This window comes from Cavia porcellus, unplaced genomic scaffold (genome assembly GCF_034190915.1).
Source record: "Cavia porcellus strain 051 isolate PalLab524CR breed Dunkin Hartley unplaced genomic scaffold, mCavPor4.1 scaffold_13, whole genome shotgun sequence".
Lineage (NCBI taxonomy): Eukaryota > Metazoa > Chordata > Mammalia > Rodentia > Caviidae > Cavia > Cavia porcellus.
In genome coordinates, this window is record NW_026947496.1 from 3743011 (window position 1) to 3760977 (window position 17967).

The 17967-nt window shown below is 36.8% G+C and overlaps 1 protein-coding gene across 1 annotated transcript; it reads left to right on the forward strand.

The window, feature by feature from the left end:
- Positions 1–930: 930 nt before the first annotated feature.
- On the forward strand, positions 931–8676 carry LOC100715943 (prolactin-like). Its single transcript, XM_003463222.2, has 5 exons — positions 931–1051; positions 3452–3627; positions 4938–5045; positions 6047–6226; positions 8447–8676. Exons 1-5 carry the CDS (start codon positions 931–933, stop codon positions 8636–8638), a joined length of 777 nt encoding a protein of 258 aa, XP_003463270.1. The 3' UTR covers positions 8639–8676.
- Positions 8677–17967: the final 9291 nt, after the last annotated feature.

The window sequence follows — 17967 nt, forward strand, 5'->3', positions numbered from 1 at the left end:
TGAAGGAGTATGTGAATTTCTTTGGCCTTAGAAAATGTTGTGTTTTTGTATTTATCAAAAATCTTTGTTGTAGATTATGATAACATAGATTTAAACATGGCTGCATATCAATGTGCTTTTAATTAGTTTTCAAAATCATTTAAATTATTTTTCAAACCTACTTTGTGCAATTTCATCCCAATTCAAGTTGAAGTGATCAGTCTTGTTGCAGTAAAAATAGGTGAATAATTTTAGTCACTATTTATTCAATTTTGCCAAGCTTTTTTCTTAGTTTAGAAAATGGATATACTAATCTAGATACTATTTGTACCAGGAATTGAACTCATGAGCTGACTCTTGCCAGTGGCACTGAACTGTATCTATGGTTTAATGCAAATTTAAATTCATGTTAAAATCACAAGCAATACAGAAATGGAAATACATAATATAAGACACCAATCACATATATTTAAACATGACAAAACAGAACATGCAAAAATCAAGGAAATTAGAGGAATTGATTCAGTGTACATCAGGAGACAGAAAATCCTACAATTCTTTGAAATTTTGTGATCTTAGTATATATTTATATACACTTAGTATATATTTGAAGATTTTACTTCATGTACAATCTTCAATGAGAAAATTTTTAATTTATATTAACTGAATATATTTTTGAAGTGAAATATATTAAGAATCTTTAGAGACAAAATAAAGTTCAGATAAAAAACTTCAATAATCCTAGATATGCCCTAACTAGAAATGATTTCCATATCTCCTTTACATCATTTGTATCATTTTTAATGTCATTACTCAAAATCCATTTTTTTATCCACATATCTACCTGAAAATTAATGAGAAATAAAGTAGCTCTCTATGTCTGAAATTATGGAGCCATCACAGTGAGGGACGATGAAGAATGGGAAGAACAAGGAGAAGGTCTAATCAAATATGTCTGTGAATGCTTCAAAGGTTCAGAACCATCACCTGAACTTGGACCAGGGACAGACAGACCTACTCCACTCAAACATGCTTCCTTTCCTGATCACCACCATGAATGCCAAGGCGATAGGTACGTGCAGCAAACAATGAGTGCTGGCTTAATCATCACCCTGGGTGGGTTAGTGTGAAAATGTAGCTAATGGCAAGAGATGCCAGGTTTATATGGTTATGAAGAACCACCCAAATGTTGCCCTGGAAAGCATCTACACAGGACACAAGAGAACACTTCTGAGGTCCTCCAGTGGTAGAATCCTGCTAGTTTTTGACTCTTGGATAACTTTGGAGACTTTTGCATTAATGCAGGAGCAGGTGGAACAGTGAGAGAGCTTCTGGTGTCTATGAGGTGGAGGACAGGGGCCTGCTAAAAATGGATTTCAGAACAAGTAATTATCTACCTCAGAAGCCAGCAGTGGTGAGATTGGGGAACTCTGGACTAACATAGGACCACAAGTCATTGAGTCCGATCCTCTCAACACCAAAAGACAGAACCCAATGTTTCTGGTTCTCAGGTTTATTATGTGAATTGCGTGACTTTGGTCAACCTAATGAAATTTTCAGTTCTGAAGCCACAAGCAGACAGTGATCTCAGTAGTGTATCTTACTTGATTTTGTGAGTTTCCACAATGTCCTATCAAAAGGAAAAGCAAGACAGTGTTAAGTAATTGCTTATACTGAGTAAGTGACATTTGTCAGAAAAATAAATTAAAATTAATCATAAAATACGATCTGAAAAAGAAAATTATTAGTCTGTTTTTTGCAGACTGTAAAAAACTCTCTGAAGACACATATGTGTGCTAGTTGGTAGGAGCATCTATTCAGTTATGAGCTTCTTCCAGTTCTATCTCAGTTTCTCCATCTCTAAGGCACTTTTCCATTACAAATCCACACAAAGTTTTTTTTATTTGGCTTCATTATATTAGTATAAAAAGTACACATTTAAATTTCTGAATCATTGCAATGTGATATTCTTTACTAAAACTGTATACGGAAAACTAAAACTATATCATATGAATGATTTTATGCTGTTTTAATTTTATAACTCAATTGTTATTTAGTTCAATCCCAACACAAATGTATTTGTCTGCTTATTTTTTATCTATTTACTTGAGTAATTATTCACTTATAAATCTATAATACTTGCCTAGATTTACCTTGCAGAATTCTATCTTCATTTATCAAAGTTTATGTAGAATTCAGTTTCCTGATGATAAAACCTTAACATTAGCAATGCTCTTGGAATAGCATCGCTGCAGGTAAAACATGTTTTTAATTTTGTAGCTGCCTGTTGTCTCTTTCCCTTTGGGGTTCAGAATTATTGCTATGCTAGTGCTCCACAATTTCCTTCAGACCCACCTCTGATCACTGTGAAAGACTGTGATGTGACAGTTATATAGAGCGGAGGAAGTGAATACAGGTAATCTTCTGAGCATCCCTGTGACTGAACACCTTAGCACAGAGGAGTTTGGTTACAAAATATAATAACAAAGCCTGTAATGGATCCTATGGCAGAGGTGCAGCCTAGGGTCCCAAAGGCGTGCATGATGCAAGTGAAAGGACCACAGCATCAGTATGCTGTCTCTCCTGCCTGGTAATAACAGAATGGGGAAAAATCACTTACTTGTGATTCATCTGCATAATTTGATGCTGTTTACAATGAAGGCTCATTTTCTGTCTTATGGTTATTGTAAACCCCAAATTAAAAATAATGTCTAAAACATCTAGCACTTTCAAGCAAATGCATAAGATTTTTACAGTTCATAAAACACTCCTATCCATGGCACCATTTTTATAGCAGGATTCTGTTCATTCTGAGTAACTAGCAAGCACATATATTTTATTAAAAAGCACAAAAATAAAACAAACAAATGAATTGTGGTGTAGGTATAATGTCAGGGTGTGAAAAACAAGCATCAGACAGTGAGTTAAAGAATTTTAAGCTCCTACAGTGTCTTACAGCTTGAAATTTACAGAAACTCCATCCAAACTGAGCTATGTTAAGAGGTTACTAAACAGTCCTGACCATAATTAACTTAAGTTCCTAGAGTTTGCAATCTACAAAACCTTTCTGGGAGAAACATAAAAAAGCAGAAAGTCCCTCACTTTTCCAACTCTTATCTCTTTCTTTTGTTTAAGTACGTGTAGAGAATGGTTCCAAGTCTTCCAGTCCCAGGAATACAGTGCCAAATTAGAGAGCCAGGTCCTGACCATAATTAACCTAAGTTCCTAGAGTTATATATGGTTATAGAGTCACCTCTTAACATAGCTCAGTTTGGAAGTAGTTTCTGTAGATTTTAAGCTGCCAGGAACTGTAGGAGCTTAAAGTTCTTTAACTCACTGTCTGATATTTGTATTTGGCACCCTGACATGACACTGGATCTGATCATTGGAGAAGTAAAGATTCAAAAATAAGGATTATTTGTAGAGATTTGGAAATCTAATTATCAAGAGATGTGTATCTTGGTTTAACCAGGGTCATTTTTAATGCTGCTGCTGATGTCGAGCCTGCTACTGTGGAAAAATGTGACCTCCCAGTCTAATTATAACAAAAGCACTGACTACCACATACCCATGCCGACACTTCTTAATCATGCAAACATTCTGTCAAACAACATTTACATCCTCTCTTCAGAACTGTACAAGGAATTTGTAAGTACTTTTGTTTTCCCCTCTTAATAATAGCAGACATTGCAATAATGCTGGTCAAAGAGTAAAATTTAAACAAGAAAACCTCATCATTTAAATTTGAAATAATAGTGATTAATGTGTTTAAAGAAAGCAGGAAATCAATAAAATGTGGAACACCAAGGAAGGAAACATTCATAAAAGGATGACTTGCAAATTTTCAATGATTTTTAAAAGAAAGCTATCCTTACTTCACTTCATTCTTAAAAATGTAGAATTTGTACATGCATAATTTTCCCTGGGGACTTTGGAAGCATGCTAGGCCATGCTCCCTCTAGCCCACAGGGACAATCCATGAGCATTCCTCACTGAATGCACCACAGGTGTGCAAAACATGGGAACACCTCAGCAGAGGACTGAGTATATTAAACAGAATTGAACTAAAATGACTTCTTGTCAGATGGACAGAAATTAAATTTTCTGAGCTAAAACACAAGGAAGCAGTGAGCCAAGATTCCACGTTAGGATAGCAGAATGTTTGGTGTGGCAGTGAGCCTGGTTCTTGTTTCCAGGTAAAGTCAGTTTTAGCAGTAGGCATTGTCTCCTACAAGGGCACACATTTGACATCTTCCCTTTTGACATCTTGTCTTTTGGCATTTTGTAATTGTCCTGAGTATTACTCAAAATCTTCCTAAAATTTTTTCTTCTACTTTCACAAAGTTTGCTTATTAACAGTCTCTGTAATTTACTGGTGTTGAATCTCAATCTGTTCCTTAAAATCTCATCAAGTTTTTTGTTTTATGATTTAAATTTTTTACAGTAAAAACTTGAACTGTTAATTGGTGATGAATTAGAGAGTCAGATGAATGTAAAAAAAAACAAGTAAATGAAAGAAAAGTATGATTTCTATATCTGCTTAAGGAAAGTATATTAGTTTGGACCCAGGAGAAACAAGAGATTAAATATGTAAATACAGATAGTGTATATCACTACATTTGGGTTAAATGCTACAAAAAACTGTAACTTAACTGGTATGTTTAGCAGTTTTGCTGTTTTTCATGGTTGTGTTCCACAGTTTAAGTTAAAAGAAGACTTTAAATAAAAGACATAGTAATTAGAAGAGTATAGGAGGTCAAAAAATTTAGTAGGGGAAACGAGTTTCCAGAGATAATGGAAAATTTGGAAAAAAAGTGTAATTTTCTAACTGTATTTTCAGACAATTTGGATCCCTCTTCTGGAACTAATTACACATGCATTAGATATAACCACATAAAGTGGATAGATGCCTATTTTTCCTCCCAAAATCAACACACTGAACTTTTCATTGGTTCCAGATAACCCTGTATTCCATGGACCGAGACTTGTATTTCAAGTATATGAAAAGTTGTCCCACAGCTTCCATCACCACCCCCCTTAACAAGAGGCAGACCCTGAAGATGAAGGTGAGTCCCTGCTCAGCACAGCCTGAACCTAGGAGCCAGTGTTGGGCTATGCAGGCTGTAGATTCTAAGGGGCCCTGTGTTCTGTGGCGACAGGAGCCACACTGCAGAGCAAAGCAGCAGGATAGGGAGCAGTGAAAGCAATCACACTGTACTTGGAAACCTCTACAAAAATCCAGCGCTAAAAAACACTGTGCAAGATCTGTACGTGGGAAATGTAGATGATCTTATCTCAGCCAACACATCTAGGATTTTATGTGAGAAATGCTTGTGCAGTTTACCCAGTGCAGGGTAGCGTGGCTCCTGCATGGGTGGTGATTCCAGTCCTGACCGTGCTACGCTGCACCATCTCTATGGCCCTGGCTTGTCTCCCCTTCTGCTTCTGCTTCTGCTCCGGCAGTCCCCACTCCTTCAGTCTGCACTTACTCTGGAACCTGGCCCTGTCTCCACTGAAAGTCAACCCACTGTGACTGTACCCTTTGATATCACAACACCGTGCTCACAGGTGCGACTCTAGCGTCTGCTCTGATGATAACAGAGCAAATGTATCAAGGATTAATAATTTATCTATGATCTATTTTCTCCTGTTAGAACCATGGTTTTCAGATTTTCTGCCATAGACACAGTGTTAGTAGGATTTTAATGCAAACATGAAATTCTAGAGGGAAAACAATGTTAGGAAATTGTTATCAATTAGAAATCCTATTAAATATTTCTTCTTTTCAGCTACTTTCATGTGATTGTTTGGCTTATCTTGTAAATGTTAAGAGCATCCATAGGGCTAGGGTTTAGCTCTGTGGTATACGCAACTGTTTGGCAAGCCTAAGGTCTGAGTTCGATCCTTGATACCAAAGGAAAAAAATAGCATCTGTGACCTACAGAAATATTTTATAGATCTGGAACCTCCTATTAGTTTTTCAGGTGGTCTTTCTGAGCAAAGTTTATCTGTAACTGACCTTTCTGTGTCTCATCCCTGTTATGCCATGCTCCAACCTGGTCTTCAGGAGCAGGACCTGATCCACCTGGTGATCCACTTGATGCTCTCCTGGGAAGATCCTATGAGCCACCTAAAGGCCCAAGCAGTTCGCTTGCCAAAGATTTCTCTGAATTTCATGCAGAAAGCTGAGTTGATCCAGCAAAAAATACAGCAACTTCTAGAATGGCTGAAGATGATCGCCAGGCAGGTGTGTAGTGGTTGATTGTTCAGTTTCCCTCTGCCATAGGAAGAAGAGTGACATCAATTGCTTTGCAGGCATAACACTTAGTCTGAATGTTGTACATTCCCATCTGCTACTCCACAGAGTCAGAGGCATAGACAGCAGTGTAGATCTCAATTTCAAGATGTCTCAGGACTTTCACTGCTGAGGGGTCCACCCCTCTGCACTGCACAGGAAGCACCCATGATGGTCATTTCATGATTAGTGATTACACATTTCCTCTGAGAAGAAATTCACACAAGGGCACCTGAAAGAATTTTATCCCTTGAAGTGTTTGAGGACTCCAACACTGAAATACTGTTTTATGCTCACACCAAAGTTCAGTGAAACCTTGGGTGGCCAGGATAATTTCTTCTTCTTATGATCTAAAGCACTTGTACACTCAAGCAGAGAGAAGAGAGTCAGTAGTGATCAGGTGATGTATGGGCATTCACTGATAATATTGCAAGACATCACTGCTTTATGGGGTTGAAATTCAGTAGACATGTTTGCTTATCTTGCAGAATACTCATAAGGCCAAGCTAGTCATAATCAAAAGTTTATTTAGTGTGAATGAAAATACCCATATAGGTTCCATGGTAGCTCCAACAACCTGAATACTGAAGACAATGAAAAGGCCATAGCATGAATATTTAAGCCATTATGGTGACTTTTTCCTGAAGTGTGCTTTATTTTAGAATTCATACAGTGTTATCTTAAACTATTTTGGGGTTTGTATGTTAAGACTCATACTTTCGCATTAATTCACCTCAGGCAATTGGTCATACCTTTACTAAATTAGATCTCCATTCACGTAGGACAATTTTAACAACAGCACAGTAACAGGCAAATGGCTTTCTGAAGTTCTCAGAAAGAATTATTCATCAAAAAAATTCATGATTATAGCAGTGATATCATAAGCAAGGATATAGTTCACTGTTTATGTTCTAAGTACTTGTTAAAAGCACCATGTTGTCATTGTCATGAAAGACAATTATCTGCAACTCGTAAACACACTATAATGGAAAGAACAGAAAATAACAGAAAATAATGGAAGGAACAGAACATTTTTTAGCTTATTTCCTTCACTAAGAATCAAATTCAGTGATCAATAATTTGTTCTCTAATGCTTCATCTTCTGTTCATTTTTCCTCTCAATTATTCACTTGTTTCTGTTTGTATCTTGACAGTTTGTAAGAATTTTTTTCTGTTAGGAACCACACAACAAATTTTTTTTAAAAAAACCCACAAAACAAAACAAATTAAGGTCACCAATAAAGACACACACACAAACAGACATACTATTTCAACTGGAATGAAATGTTTTTTTCCACACTTTAGGAGACAGATCAGCAGATGAGGGTCTGCCATTACCGAGATTTGTTCTTACAATTTTTAGACATCATTTGACATTTCTGAAGATTTCAGAATGGACTTGGGTCTCAGAGATCTTTGGATATTCTCACAGTATAGAGTCTGTGAGGACAGCAGATCCACTTTCTGTGTTGCACTGAGCTGCATTTTTCGGAAGCAGCATCCTGTCCCCACTCATACAGTGGACTCCATCAAAGCAGGGCTTCTCACTGTACCCTCCTTCTCTCAGATGTTAACTCCAGTGTCTCAAAGGAAAGCAGCTGCTCCTCATTGAAACTTGGAATTGGACAATTTTGGATTAAGTGAGACACTCATAACTTCTTTGTCCAGATTGAGTGTCTGTACCTCAAAGCACCAAGTGCTCATCATCTCTAAGTTATTTATTTCTGAAGACACTATAAGAACAATAGATACAGTCATTGGAAACAAAACAAAACAGTGAGCAATCAGAAAAAAATAAAATACATAGTGGTCATCTGGAACAAGTTTAAGGAAATGTCAGTATTCCTTGAGGGACAGCATGGAAACTGTCCTTCATACTGTCTATGAGTCAAAGGCTCCCACATCCCACCAGCACCTTTCTTGATGTCCATTTCTCTGCTCCTGCAGGAGCACACTTCACCTGCCATCACATATATGGCAGGAAAAGAACAAATGGCTTCTGCTTCCAGCTTTTTGATGGCTAACAGTTTCATGAGATACATGAAAACCAATGCCTTTGACAAAAGGTTTACATTGTCATCTGTTTTCAGCTCTTCACTTAAAATCAAAAGGTTCAAAAACAAAAAGTACCGTTATTGTGAGCAATATGTTGTTTCTCTCTTTGGTGACTAGGTTGACTTTCAATTCAAAGACTATGGGGAACGTGCTCTCTGGACTGAACTCCCGTTTCTGCTGTCAACTGATGAAAAGGTTTTCAGGATAACTTTTTACAACTTGTGCTGCTGCCTGCGCAGGGATACTTTTAAGGTTGACACTTTCCTAAGGGTCTTAAATTACCGAATCACCCAATACAGGCAATCCTGAACTGCTAGTCATTCCTAGTGTTCTGAGATGCCTCTTAATGATCCATGTGTTGGAAAGACTATTTTAGCTTTACATAATTTGTGTATGCTTTAGTGTATTGATGTAAGGTGTTACTTCTTAAAAAATAAAAGCTGAATGTTTCACATTGTCAAAATATTGAAGTCAATGTGTCAAAATTTCTTTCCTTTGTTTAATTGCAACATCCCAAAATATAGCACTACCATTGAGAAATTGATATCAATTTATACTGTTTCTCTGTGCAAATATTTATTTCCTACTTTAAAGTTTCTTACTTAGAGGGAGGGAGAAAAATGGATGAAGGATAAAAAAAAGAATTGAAATGTGTTACATTCACACACCAAATACACACAAAGAATCTAAACATTAGGTACTGCACACATATACTAATTAACTACAATTAAAAGCAATACTCACAATTGAGAAGCTAATCTTGCAAATAATAGAATTAACAACTTATTTTACATTTACAGTGAATTAATGTGAGTACATTAATTGGATTTGTGATCATCAAAGTGTGAATTCATCTTACTTATTCCATAAAGCCCAACTTTCAAACCATTTGTGAAAATCAGCTAACGTTTCCAATACTTTGAGTTACAACACGAGTTCTATTGTAAACATCCCTAAATAGCATAAGACTTGATGAACAGAAGATCAATTTGCATGACACAAATGTGATTTCATTAACACATGCATTCAGCCATGTTCCACTGCACTCCTAGTTCTTCCTCTTTGGCTTGGAAATACCTCATGTGCTCTATTCATTCTGGGCCTACAGAGGTAATTCAGTCTACTTCTAACTCCACCCTACACTCAATTATGATTACATCTCCCTCTGTGTTGGCTTAGCCACCCAGCAGAGAATGCAGATGTAGTTTATTTCTACAAAATTTCCATCCTCCTTCTTCATAAACTCTTCTGCTCTGACCAAGGTGCAATGGAGTAGACAGGCAGAAGAAATGAAAAGATTTGGCATCACATACATGTGTAGAGGCTTCATACCTGCCCCATTGCTGCCGAATACACACTTTGATCTTCCTTTCAGTGGCAACTGTGTCTCATGTGGAATGCACTTTTGGGTCTCCAAGGCTCTCAATGGCGGGAACAACTCTTGTCCATTGTCTGCACGAGAGAATTAATCTGACTGGACCTTCCTGTCAACTGCACAACTCTGACACCTGCAGAATCCCTTTGAGTCTCTAGCAAAGTCCTCCAACCCTGAAGGTACCATGCAGAAGACAATGGGCATGAGATCAGCCAGCTATCAGTGGACTCCCAGGAAAACCACATATCATCTCCACTCCAAGTTGTGGAGTGGCATGCATACTGAAATCATTGTAGGGTTTCTCACATTCTATTCTCTCCCAGTTCTTGTGGACATTCAAGGATTCCAGATGTTGAGTTCAATCACATTCAGAGAATGAGATGACTCTCTGCTTTTCTGTCTAAAGCAATGAATAATTATTTCCTCCAACAACTGCATAAGGTATCAGCCCTGAACATGTTTCATTTCTAGACTTAACTATATTATTCCTTTGTCCCCAAAATGCCTGTCTTTTACTGACTAAGCTTATAAGGAGTTGACTGGACACATGCAATTTGGCCATGAGTGTTCTGATAGGAGGGCTCCACCATGGCCACCTCTCGTTGGAATGCAGAGGGCATTGTATCTCTGCTGTATTTTCTAAGTGATCCAGACAGCTGATGTTGGGGTTCATCCAATTTAACATCCTCATAAAACTGAAGAAAAAAGGGGGAAAGATAAAAGGAGAAGGGCATGGATGAGAGGAATAAAACAAGAAAGACAAACGAAACAAAAAGGAAATCTAAGTTGGGACGGATGACACGGTTAGGGCTCAACATTGATGGAAACCACAAATCTCTGTTAATATTATCCCTCAAAGCAAGTACCATCCCATATCCATCTTTACCTTTTTCCCATTTATTGTTTCTTTCTGTGTTTTTGTTCATGTTAGAAATAGACTGCTAACCAGCTGAGTTTCTACAGCTCTAGAATCAGGATTTTCCACCTTTGCACTTTGAATTCAAGGCAACTTTTGAAAAATTATTTCAAAACTAAGAAAAGCACATTTTTCCTATAGTTATAGGAAGACTTTCTAGTGAGTCCAAACTGTTCCTTCACAGACAGGATTATTACTATTGAGTTTTGCATCTATCTTTAAATTTTATGACTCAAAACTTCAGAAAGCAACAGAATGCTCTGCCCCGAACCAAATTATCAACATTTTCATTCCTCCTGAAAGATAGACCATTGTTTACTTTCTTATATTGCAGTTTTTTGCTTTAAAATTCAGAAAAAGAAAAGTAGACATAAGAACACCTTATTTTTCATGGGTTTTGTTGGTATTATATTTTGGATTTTACATCATTCCCAGTAATTTGTAAATATTTCCAAAAGAGAAAAGGACTTCATCAGAAATGGAATTAAGCAAGAAATGACACTGCAATGATACAAAATCTAAGTGTGCTACCTTAACCCAGTTGCAGCATCATGCATTCTGCTATTGTAAAATTCTCATTTCTAATACAAATTGACGACTTCAGGTAACCCAGCACAGGGTGCTGATAAAAAGTCTCTTTTTGTCTTTACCATAGAAACGGAGCAATGGAGCAATCTACTGTTCAGAGATGCCTGAGCAGGTCATGGGACTTCTGTGGAGTTAACAAGTGCCCAGAAAAGTTAATGCTTTGGAAATGGGCTGCAACTGACCCTTTCAGTAAAGTTACTGCATTTTTCTTCTCTGTGGATTTGCAAGGACAGTTAGTTTTCAACACATTAATCTACTATTCAAGAGTCCCATCAATGTTGTAAACAGAATTAGGGATACTCCAGAAAATCCATGGTACTCCAAGAGCAAATCACACATGCTGGGAAGTATGAGGTTCAAAGACAGGTAAGCAAAATCTGCTTTCCAGAAGACTGTTCTGCAGTGTGGCAAAGAAGAGTCACAAAAAGATAAATTGCTGATAGATAAAGGTCAACACAATAAGTGGAGAAAACCCCTGGCTGCTGCAGGGCTGTCCCAGCCACATCCTCCAGTGCCACTGAGATCAGGTTGCAGGAAGGTTGAGAAAATTGCTCTGGAACCAAGAGACTCTGCTGGAGCTGAGAACCAAAGTGCAAGATGTGGGTGTGAAGCAAGGGGTGTAGCTCGCTGTTGACACAGTGCAAGTGCCCAGCCTTCACAGAAACCTCACTGCAGAGTGAGCCAGATACAGCAGGATTAAACAAGCTTAAGAATGTTTACTATAAGCAACAAAAGAGGATCTTATGTTCAAGGGGAGGTTTTTCTGGTTTCTGCACTTACTATGCTCTTACACAGCAGGAGTGCAGAAGTGCTCAGTGTCTGCAATCTTCTCCCCATGTTCTCATGGTTTGCATTTCTCTGAGGAGGTTGGTACTAGATAGAGGGGCACAGGAAAGATTCATGTTTGATGAATGTGAGTTTCTATCATAAATGTCCCTTTGCTCGAAGCACTCACTCAGGCTTAACTCTCACATGCTCCACATAGATCTGAATTTCTACAAGAATTTTTCACATCCTCTGCTACTGGTCCCTCACAAAAGAATTCATAAACCATAACACACCCACGCAGGAGAGAAACACCACTCTCACCAACACAGTACTGCTGTCCATTTCCTGGTGTTTCTCCAGTTTTCCTTCCCTCCTTTTTTGGGGGGTCATGAGTTAAAAAGTTTAATTCACTAGCAGGTATTAACCTGAGCAACAAGATGCCACTCTTCCATTTTCTAAGCACAGTGTGTCAGAATCTGTGATGAAAATAATTTAGAATACAAGTCTCAAAATGTTTTCCACTGAATGAGTGAATGATGATACCTTGCAACCATTCTCCATATTCTACACTATGATTTGGAGATATGATCCTGGATGAACACTGCTCACCTTGGTGTCATACATTCTAAGAGAAAGGCTCATAAAGAGGCAACTCTCTTCAGAAACCAGAGGGCCTGGCTGAGATTTTTCATGAGCACCAGGGCTTGCCAGGCATTTATAGGCAATGAACCTGCAGCATCTTAATACACATTTTAAAACAGAGGATTGCAATAATGGGTGAAGGAGTGATACAAAATGATGTAGAGAAGGGAAGACAAAAGAAAAAAAATTAGGGATGGTATATTGTTAAGGGTAAGAGTATGTAAGAATGCTGCACTTCAGAAAACCTTGCGTAGTTTTCATGCCCTGAAGAATGTCCCATGTTTTCCTTTCACCACCTGTACTAATTCTCTTTTCTTTTCAAAAATTTTCTTTTGCAGTGGAAATACTCTTTTTCCTTATGATTTGAGTTTCTTGAGCTATAGAGGAAAGTAAAATTTGGCACCTCTGCAAGTTACAATTAAAGGTAATTTTTACAATTCTTTATCAAAACAAAAAAGAGAAAAGAAATCTTTTACAAACTCACAGAAAAAAAAATTCCAGCAATACCAATCTCTTCCCTAAGAGTAAGTTTACCTTTTGTCTTAATCTTGTCCCTGCCTGGGAAAGTGAGGCTCTGAATCATTTGGCACCACGAGACTCCTCTGCCAAAACCGATCTCCTGCCCACACTTGCTCCTCCTGAACCAACAGACAACATCAACTCTGCTGAATTACAGTCTTTTTCCTTCTTAAGGAAGGCAATTATAAGGAAATCTGTATTTGCTATATTTCTATTTTATCTATTGTTGTTCTTATCTTTTTCATTTTCTACCTAACTTTCTCCCTGTAAATTTCCTGATATATGGGATAAGGCTAGCAATATTGAGCAGGGGGGGGGGGGAATTTGGCAACAATTCACAAGACAATTGCATAAAACCTAAGTTAATGACTAGCCCAACTGGAAAATCATGAAGAGTTTCACAGTAAAGGGTTTCTTACAAACAGGGATTTAAGGCATCTGGAAAATCACCTCTGATATGATATAAAAAGATAACTTCTTGAATATAAGCCCACACATGTAATCCCAGCCCTTGGGAGGCTGAGGCAGGAGGATCGTTGTGAATTAGAGACCAGCCTAGGCTACAAAGTGAGCTCAAGGCCAGCCTGAACTGCACAGAGAGACCCTGTCTCAAAAAGACAAAAAAAAAAAAAAAAAAAGAATATAACATATAAACTGGCTACCATATTCTTCACATGAGATTGAGCAGAAATATAGGAATTCTGTAGATTCAGAAAGGATTAGTGGGCATGAGGATATTTGACAAGAATATAACAATCTTATTTAAGAGTGACTAGTTTTTTTTTTCTATCTGTTTCTATATAAGATTATATTTAAATAGATGATTCCACTACATTCCCAACTTCCTTTAAATTTCTTTATGAAACAGTCTCATTAAATTGCCCAAGCATCTCTCAAGTATTTCTTCCAAAACTCAGTACCTCTTCGTCTTTTCTAGTGCCACGTGTTCTAAATTCCAATATAACAACCTTCCTCTTTAACAGCTATTAGAACATATGAATGAGACATGGTGGTTTGATTTACTGCCCACCATTCAGACTTAATACCCATTTTTTGTAGTTTTGTTCATCATGTTTATAGAATGACTGTGTCTTATTTTTAAAGAGTATAGCTTTCACAAAGTACTGTAATTTTTATACAGTGTTGTATTGTACTGCAGTGTTGTGTTCATTACAGTACTGTATAGAACTGTGAAGTAATACACAGTAAAGTAATCAAATTTCAGTTTTCTTTGGATATTTGGTTGTTCTGAATGTGGTAATACATGTACTATATACAATTCTTCATGTAGCATGAAATTCCTTTAGGGGTTTAGTCACAGGAATGGAAGGAACTCAGTTGCTAAAGAAGGAGGGTATGTAAATATTTGTTCTTCTCCAATGGGTCATGCAGTATTAAATGTCTGAAAACACTGTGTTTAGAAGTGAGCAGAGTCTCCCAGATGCTGAAGAAAAGAGCAGCCATTTATGGTCTGCATGTATCTGTGCAAATATATTATAATGATTTGTAGCAGGTATAAAGCATTTTGTCATTTTTAACTTTGCAACAAATGCATGCTCTGTATTCTTAGTAATGAAGAGAAAACAAGATTATATGATGTGCAACTTAATGTTTTGAATTTAAACTTAAACTAGTAATTATTTTTATATCTAAGTCTTGTGTCTTAAACTTTAGATATTAATTTCAAATTAAAAATACGTTGAAACATCACCCTCATTATATCATTAATGTATTTTATATATATGTTGAATATCACATCACAATCCACAAACTTGTAAAATTCAAATAATAGCTTTTTTTAAAACAAGAAAATTATGTGGATCCAATGTGGCACTAAACTTAGTACAGTGAAGTGACAGTTGCAAAAAGGAGGTATGCTACCTTCTAACTGGATCTAAGTTTTTCATTTTTCATGGTAGGGGCTTCTCGTCCCAAAATGTACCACTGTATCATGTACTTTCATTAGTGAAATTTAACACAGGATAAAAACAATATTTAATCATAATTTGAATGTTTTATATGATGTAGGGAGAGTATTAGAAACATAAAATTCATAAAAATACTCCAGCTTGCTATATAAATAGTAAATAAACCACTTCTTTTATGAACAATAAAAAAATATACTGCTAGTTCAAGCAGAGAAAGACATCAAACGTGCTCAGACCCTAGACTCTGGGCTGACACTCTATCGTTTTACTGCAGATGTCCATGGTTGCTTCTTCAACTGTGATGCTGAGAAAACTAAATCATTCCTGCTGGCCTCCATTTTCTCACCTGTACGTGTTCAGATAAACAAGGTCTGCTTTGGAGCACAGTGGGTAGTAGGGTTAACTGATGGAGTGAACATGACATACTGAACTTGATGCATGACTTGTGGAGATGCTCAGAACTTGGGGATACACTTAGGCTCTTGCTGACTTTTGGTCTTTTCTAGAGAGGGCATGTTGCACGAGAGTCATTTCTGCACTGCTGCATGGTGCTTCTTGTCAGACCGACGCTGGCCATCTCAGAACTGTCATTGCCCTGCACCTTCCTCTGCTGGAGACAGCAGGACCCACAACATGCTTGGTACATTACTATTATCGGTGTCTTACTGTGTTTTTGTTCTTTTATGAAAACTCCTTTTCCCTAATTCAAAACGTAGGTAATATTTGTTGATGACTCTCACTTAGTAATTGTCATGCAGGTGGGAAATATTTTTCAGTGTTTTTAAAGATTTTGTTACGTGTTTTGTTCATACATTTTTGCAGTATACAGTGATTTTTATGAGAGAGGTCTGTCCACACTTTGTGTTCCTTTCTCTTTCAATCCCTCCTTGCTCCTTCCAACTCTTGATCTCTTTCCTGTTTGAAACATTGTCCATTTTATCCTTCCGTTCTTTATCTACATTCCTTTTCCCCCTCCCTCCCTAGCCTCTTTTTTGTCTCTTCTTACTCTCTCCATTTGATAAAAATCTCCCTAATCTCTCTTAGGAATCCTTTTTTTTTGGTCACAATTGAAAGTCGTGAAGGACACATCTACATCTACAGGTGTTCTGGGTGGGAGTCGCTTAGCCCTTGGCACTGGGGCATGCAGAGTGATGCAGCAAAGGTATGTCTAGTGGCAGAAGTGCACACAAGGGATGATTTCAGAGAAGATATTTTAGATTAGGTTTTAATATTCTTTAATTTAGTTATAGTTCCTTGTGAATATTCTCGAAAAGGACCTGTGTATGAAATTAGACATATCAGAAAGTTGAATTATAAATCTTACATATAAAATTAACATATCTAATTAAAATCAGTTTATTCAATGAATAAATTAATAAAATGGACAACTTCAGTTTATAGATAGAATGTCCTCAGGAGAAAGATATTGGATTTTTCAACAAATCTGGGGAAAACCTAATTGTCATGACAGTATATTCAGTGTTTGATTGTCACTAAATTAATAATTAAAACATATAGAAACTTCCAAAAAAGTACTTGATAGTGGGAAACATTAAAAAATATGTAGTTTCTGTAAACTTTTATACTTTTTTTTACTAAACTAGAGAATCATGATTTTGAATCAGAGTTTTAGATTCATAACTTTTCGGTAACATACATTTGCAGGACATGAAGTTTTTAGTCCTTTTTCTGCAGCTCATTTTCTTAAATCCCCTTCCCTTGCTCTTCCTTCCCTCCCTCCTCCTCTAATTCCCCTATTCCTGTTTACACTATTAATTGAAGTTTGTCTTGTGGGTCATAGTGTTCACATTAATTGAGGTTACTAGGTTCCTATATATGGTGTATCTCCCTTCTACATGGCAATGCATAATGATTACATTCATTGTGGGGAGCTGGTACATACACATGCTGTATCCTAATCTTTTTTATATTCACATCTTCCTTTTTACTCCCAGTCATTCCTCATCCCTAGCTGCACTTTGAATCTCTGCAAAGTGTACATTCTTGTCATCTCCATTACATTTTACTTTTAAACATTAAATGCACAGGGTTTCTCATTTGAAAAAACCATGTGACATTTAACCTTCAGTGTCTGATTACTTTCTTTTATCATTATGGCTACAAGGTGCAACCATTTTCCTAAGAAGGACTCAGATTTATTCTCTCTGATCCCCTAGACTGGTTCCAAGATTTAGCTCTTATCAGGTCTGTTGCTCTAAAATAAATATGCAAATAAAATATTTAAATTTCAAGTAATAAATGGGCAACTACATGACAGATACTTCTCAAAAGAAGAAATAGATAAGGTCAGGAAGTATATGAAAGCATATTTGTCATCTTTGACCACTAGAGAAATGCCAATCAAAGCAACACTGGGATTTCACTTAGTCAGAGTGACTCTCATTTTTGGACATATGTTGTTTTCACTTTGGTCAAGGATCAGGTGACTGTAGTCATTTTTCTGATTTTTTAAAATTATGTTCAGTTTTTGTGCTGGTACAGTAGTGTTTTTGTAAGTAATCCTTTGTAACATAATTTCAAATTAAGTGTTTTGAAGGCTCTAGACTTACTCTTTTGCTCACAATTTCTTTGGCTTTTCTGAATATTTTATATTTCCACATGAATTTCAGACATTTTCATACTTCTGTGAAAATGTCTTTGTAATGTTGATTTGGATTGCCTTAAGGCTGTAGTTGCTTTTTTTATGTGACCATTGTTATTATATTAATTTTAGAAGTGCATGATCATTGGAGATTTTTAAATCTTCTATTGTCATTTTGCGTTCTGTAATATGCTTCTTAAAGTTCATTTACATTGTTGGTTAGGTTGATTCTTGTGCAATTTGTTGTTTTGGAGCTATTCAGGATAGAATTATTTTCCAGATTATTTGTTTTTTGTTGCT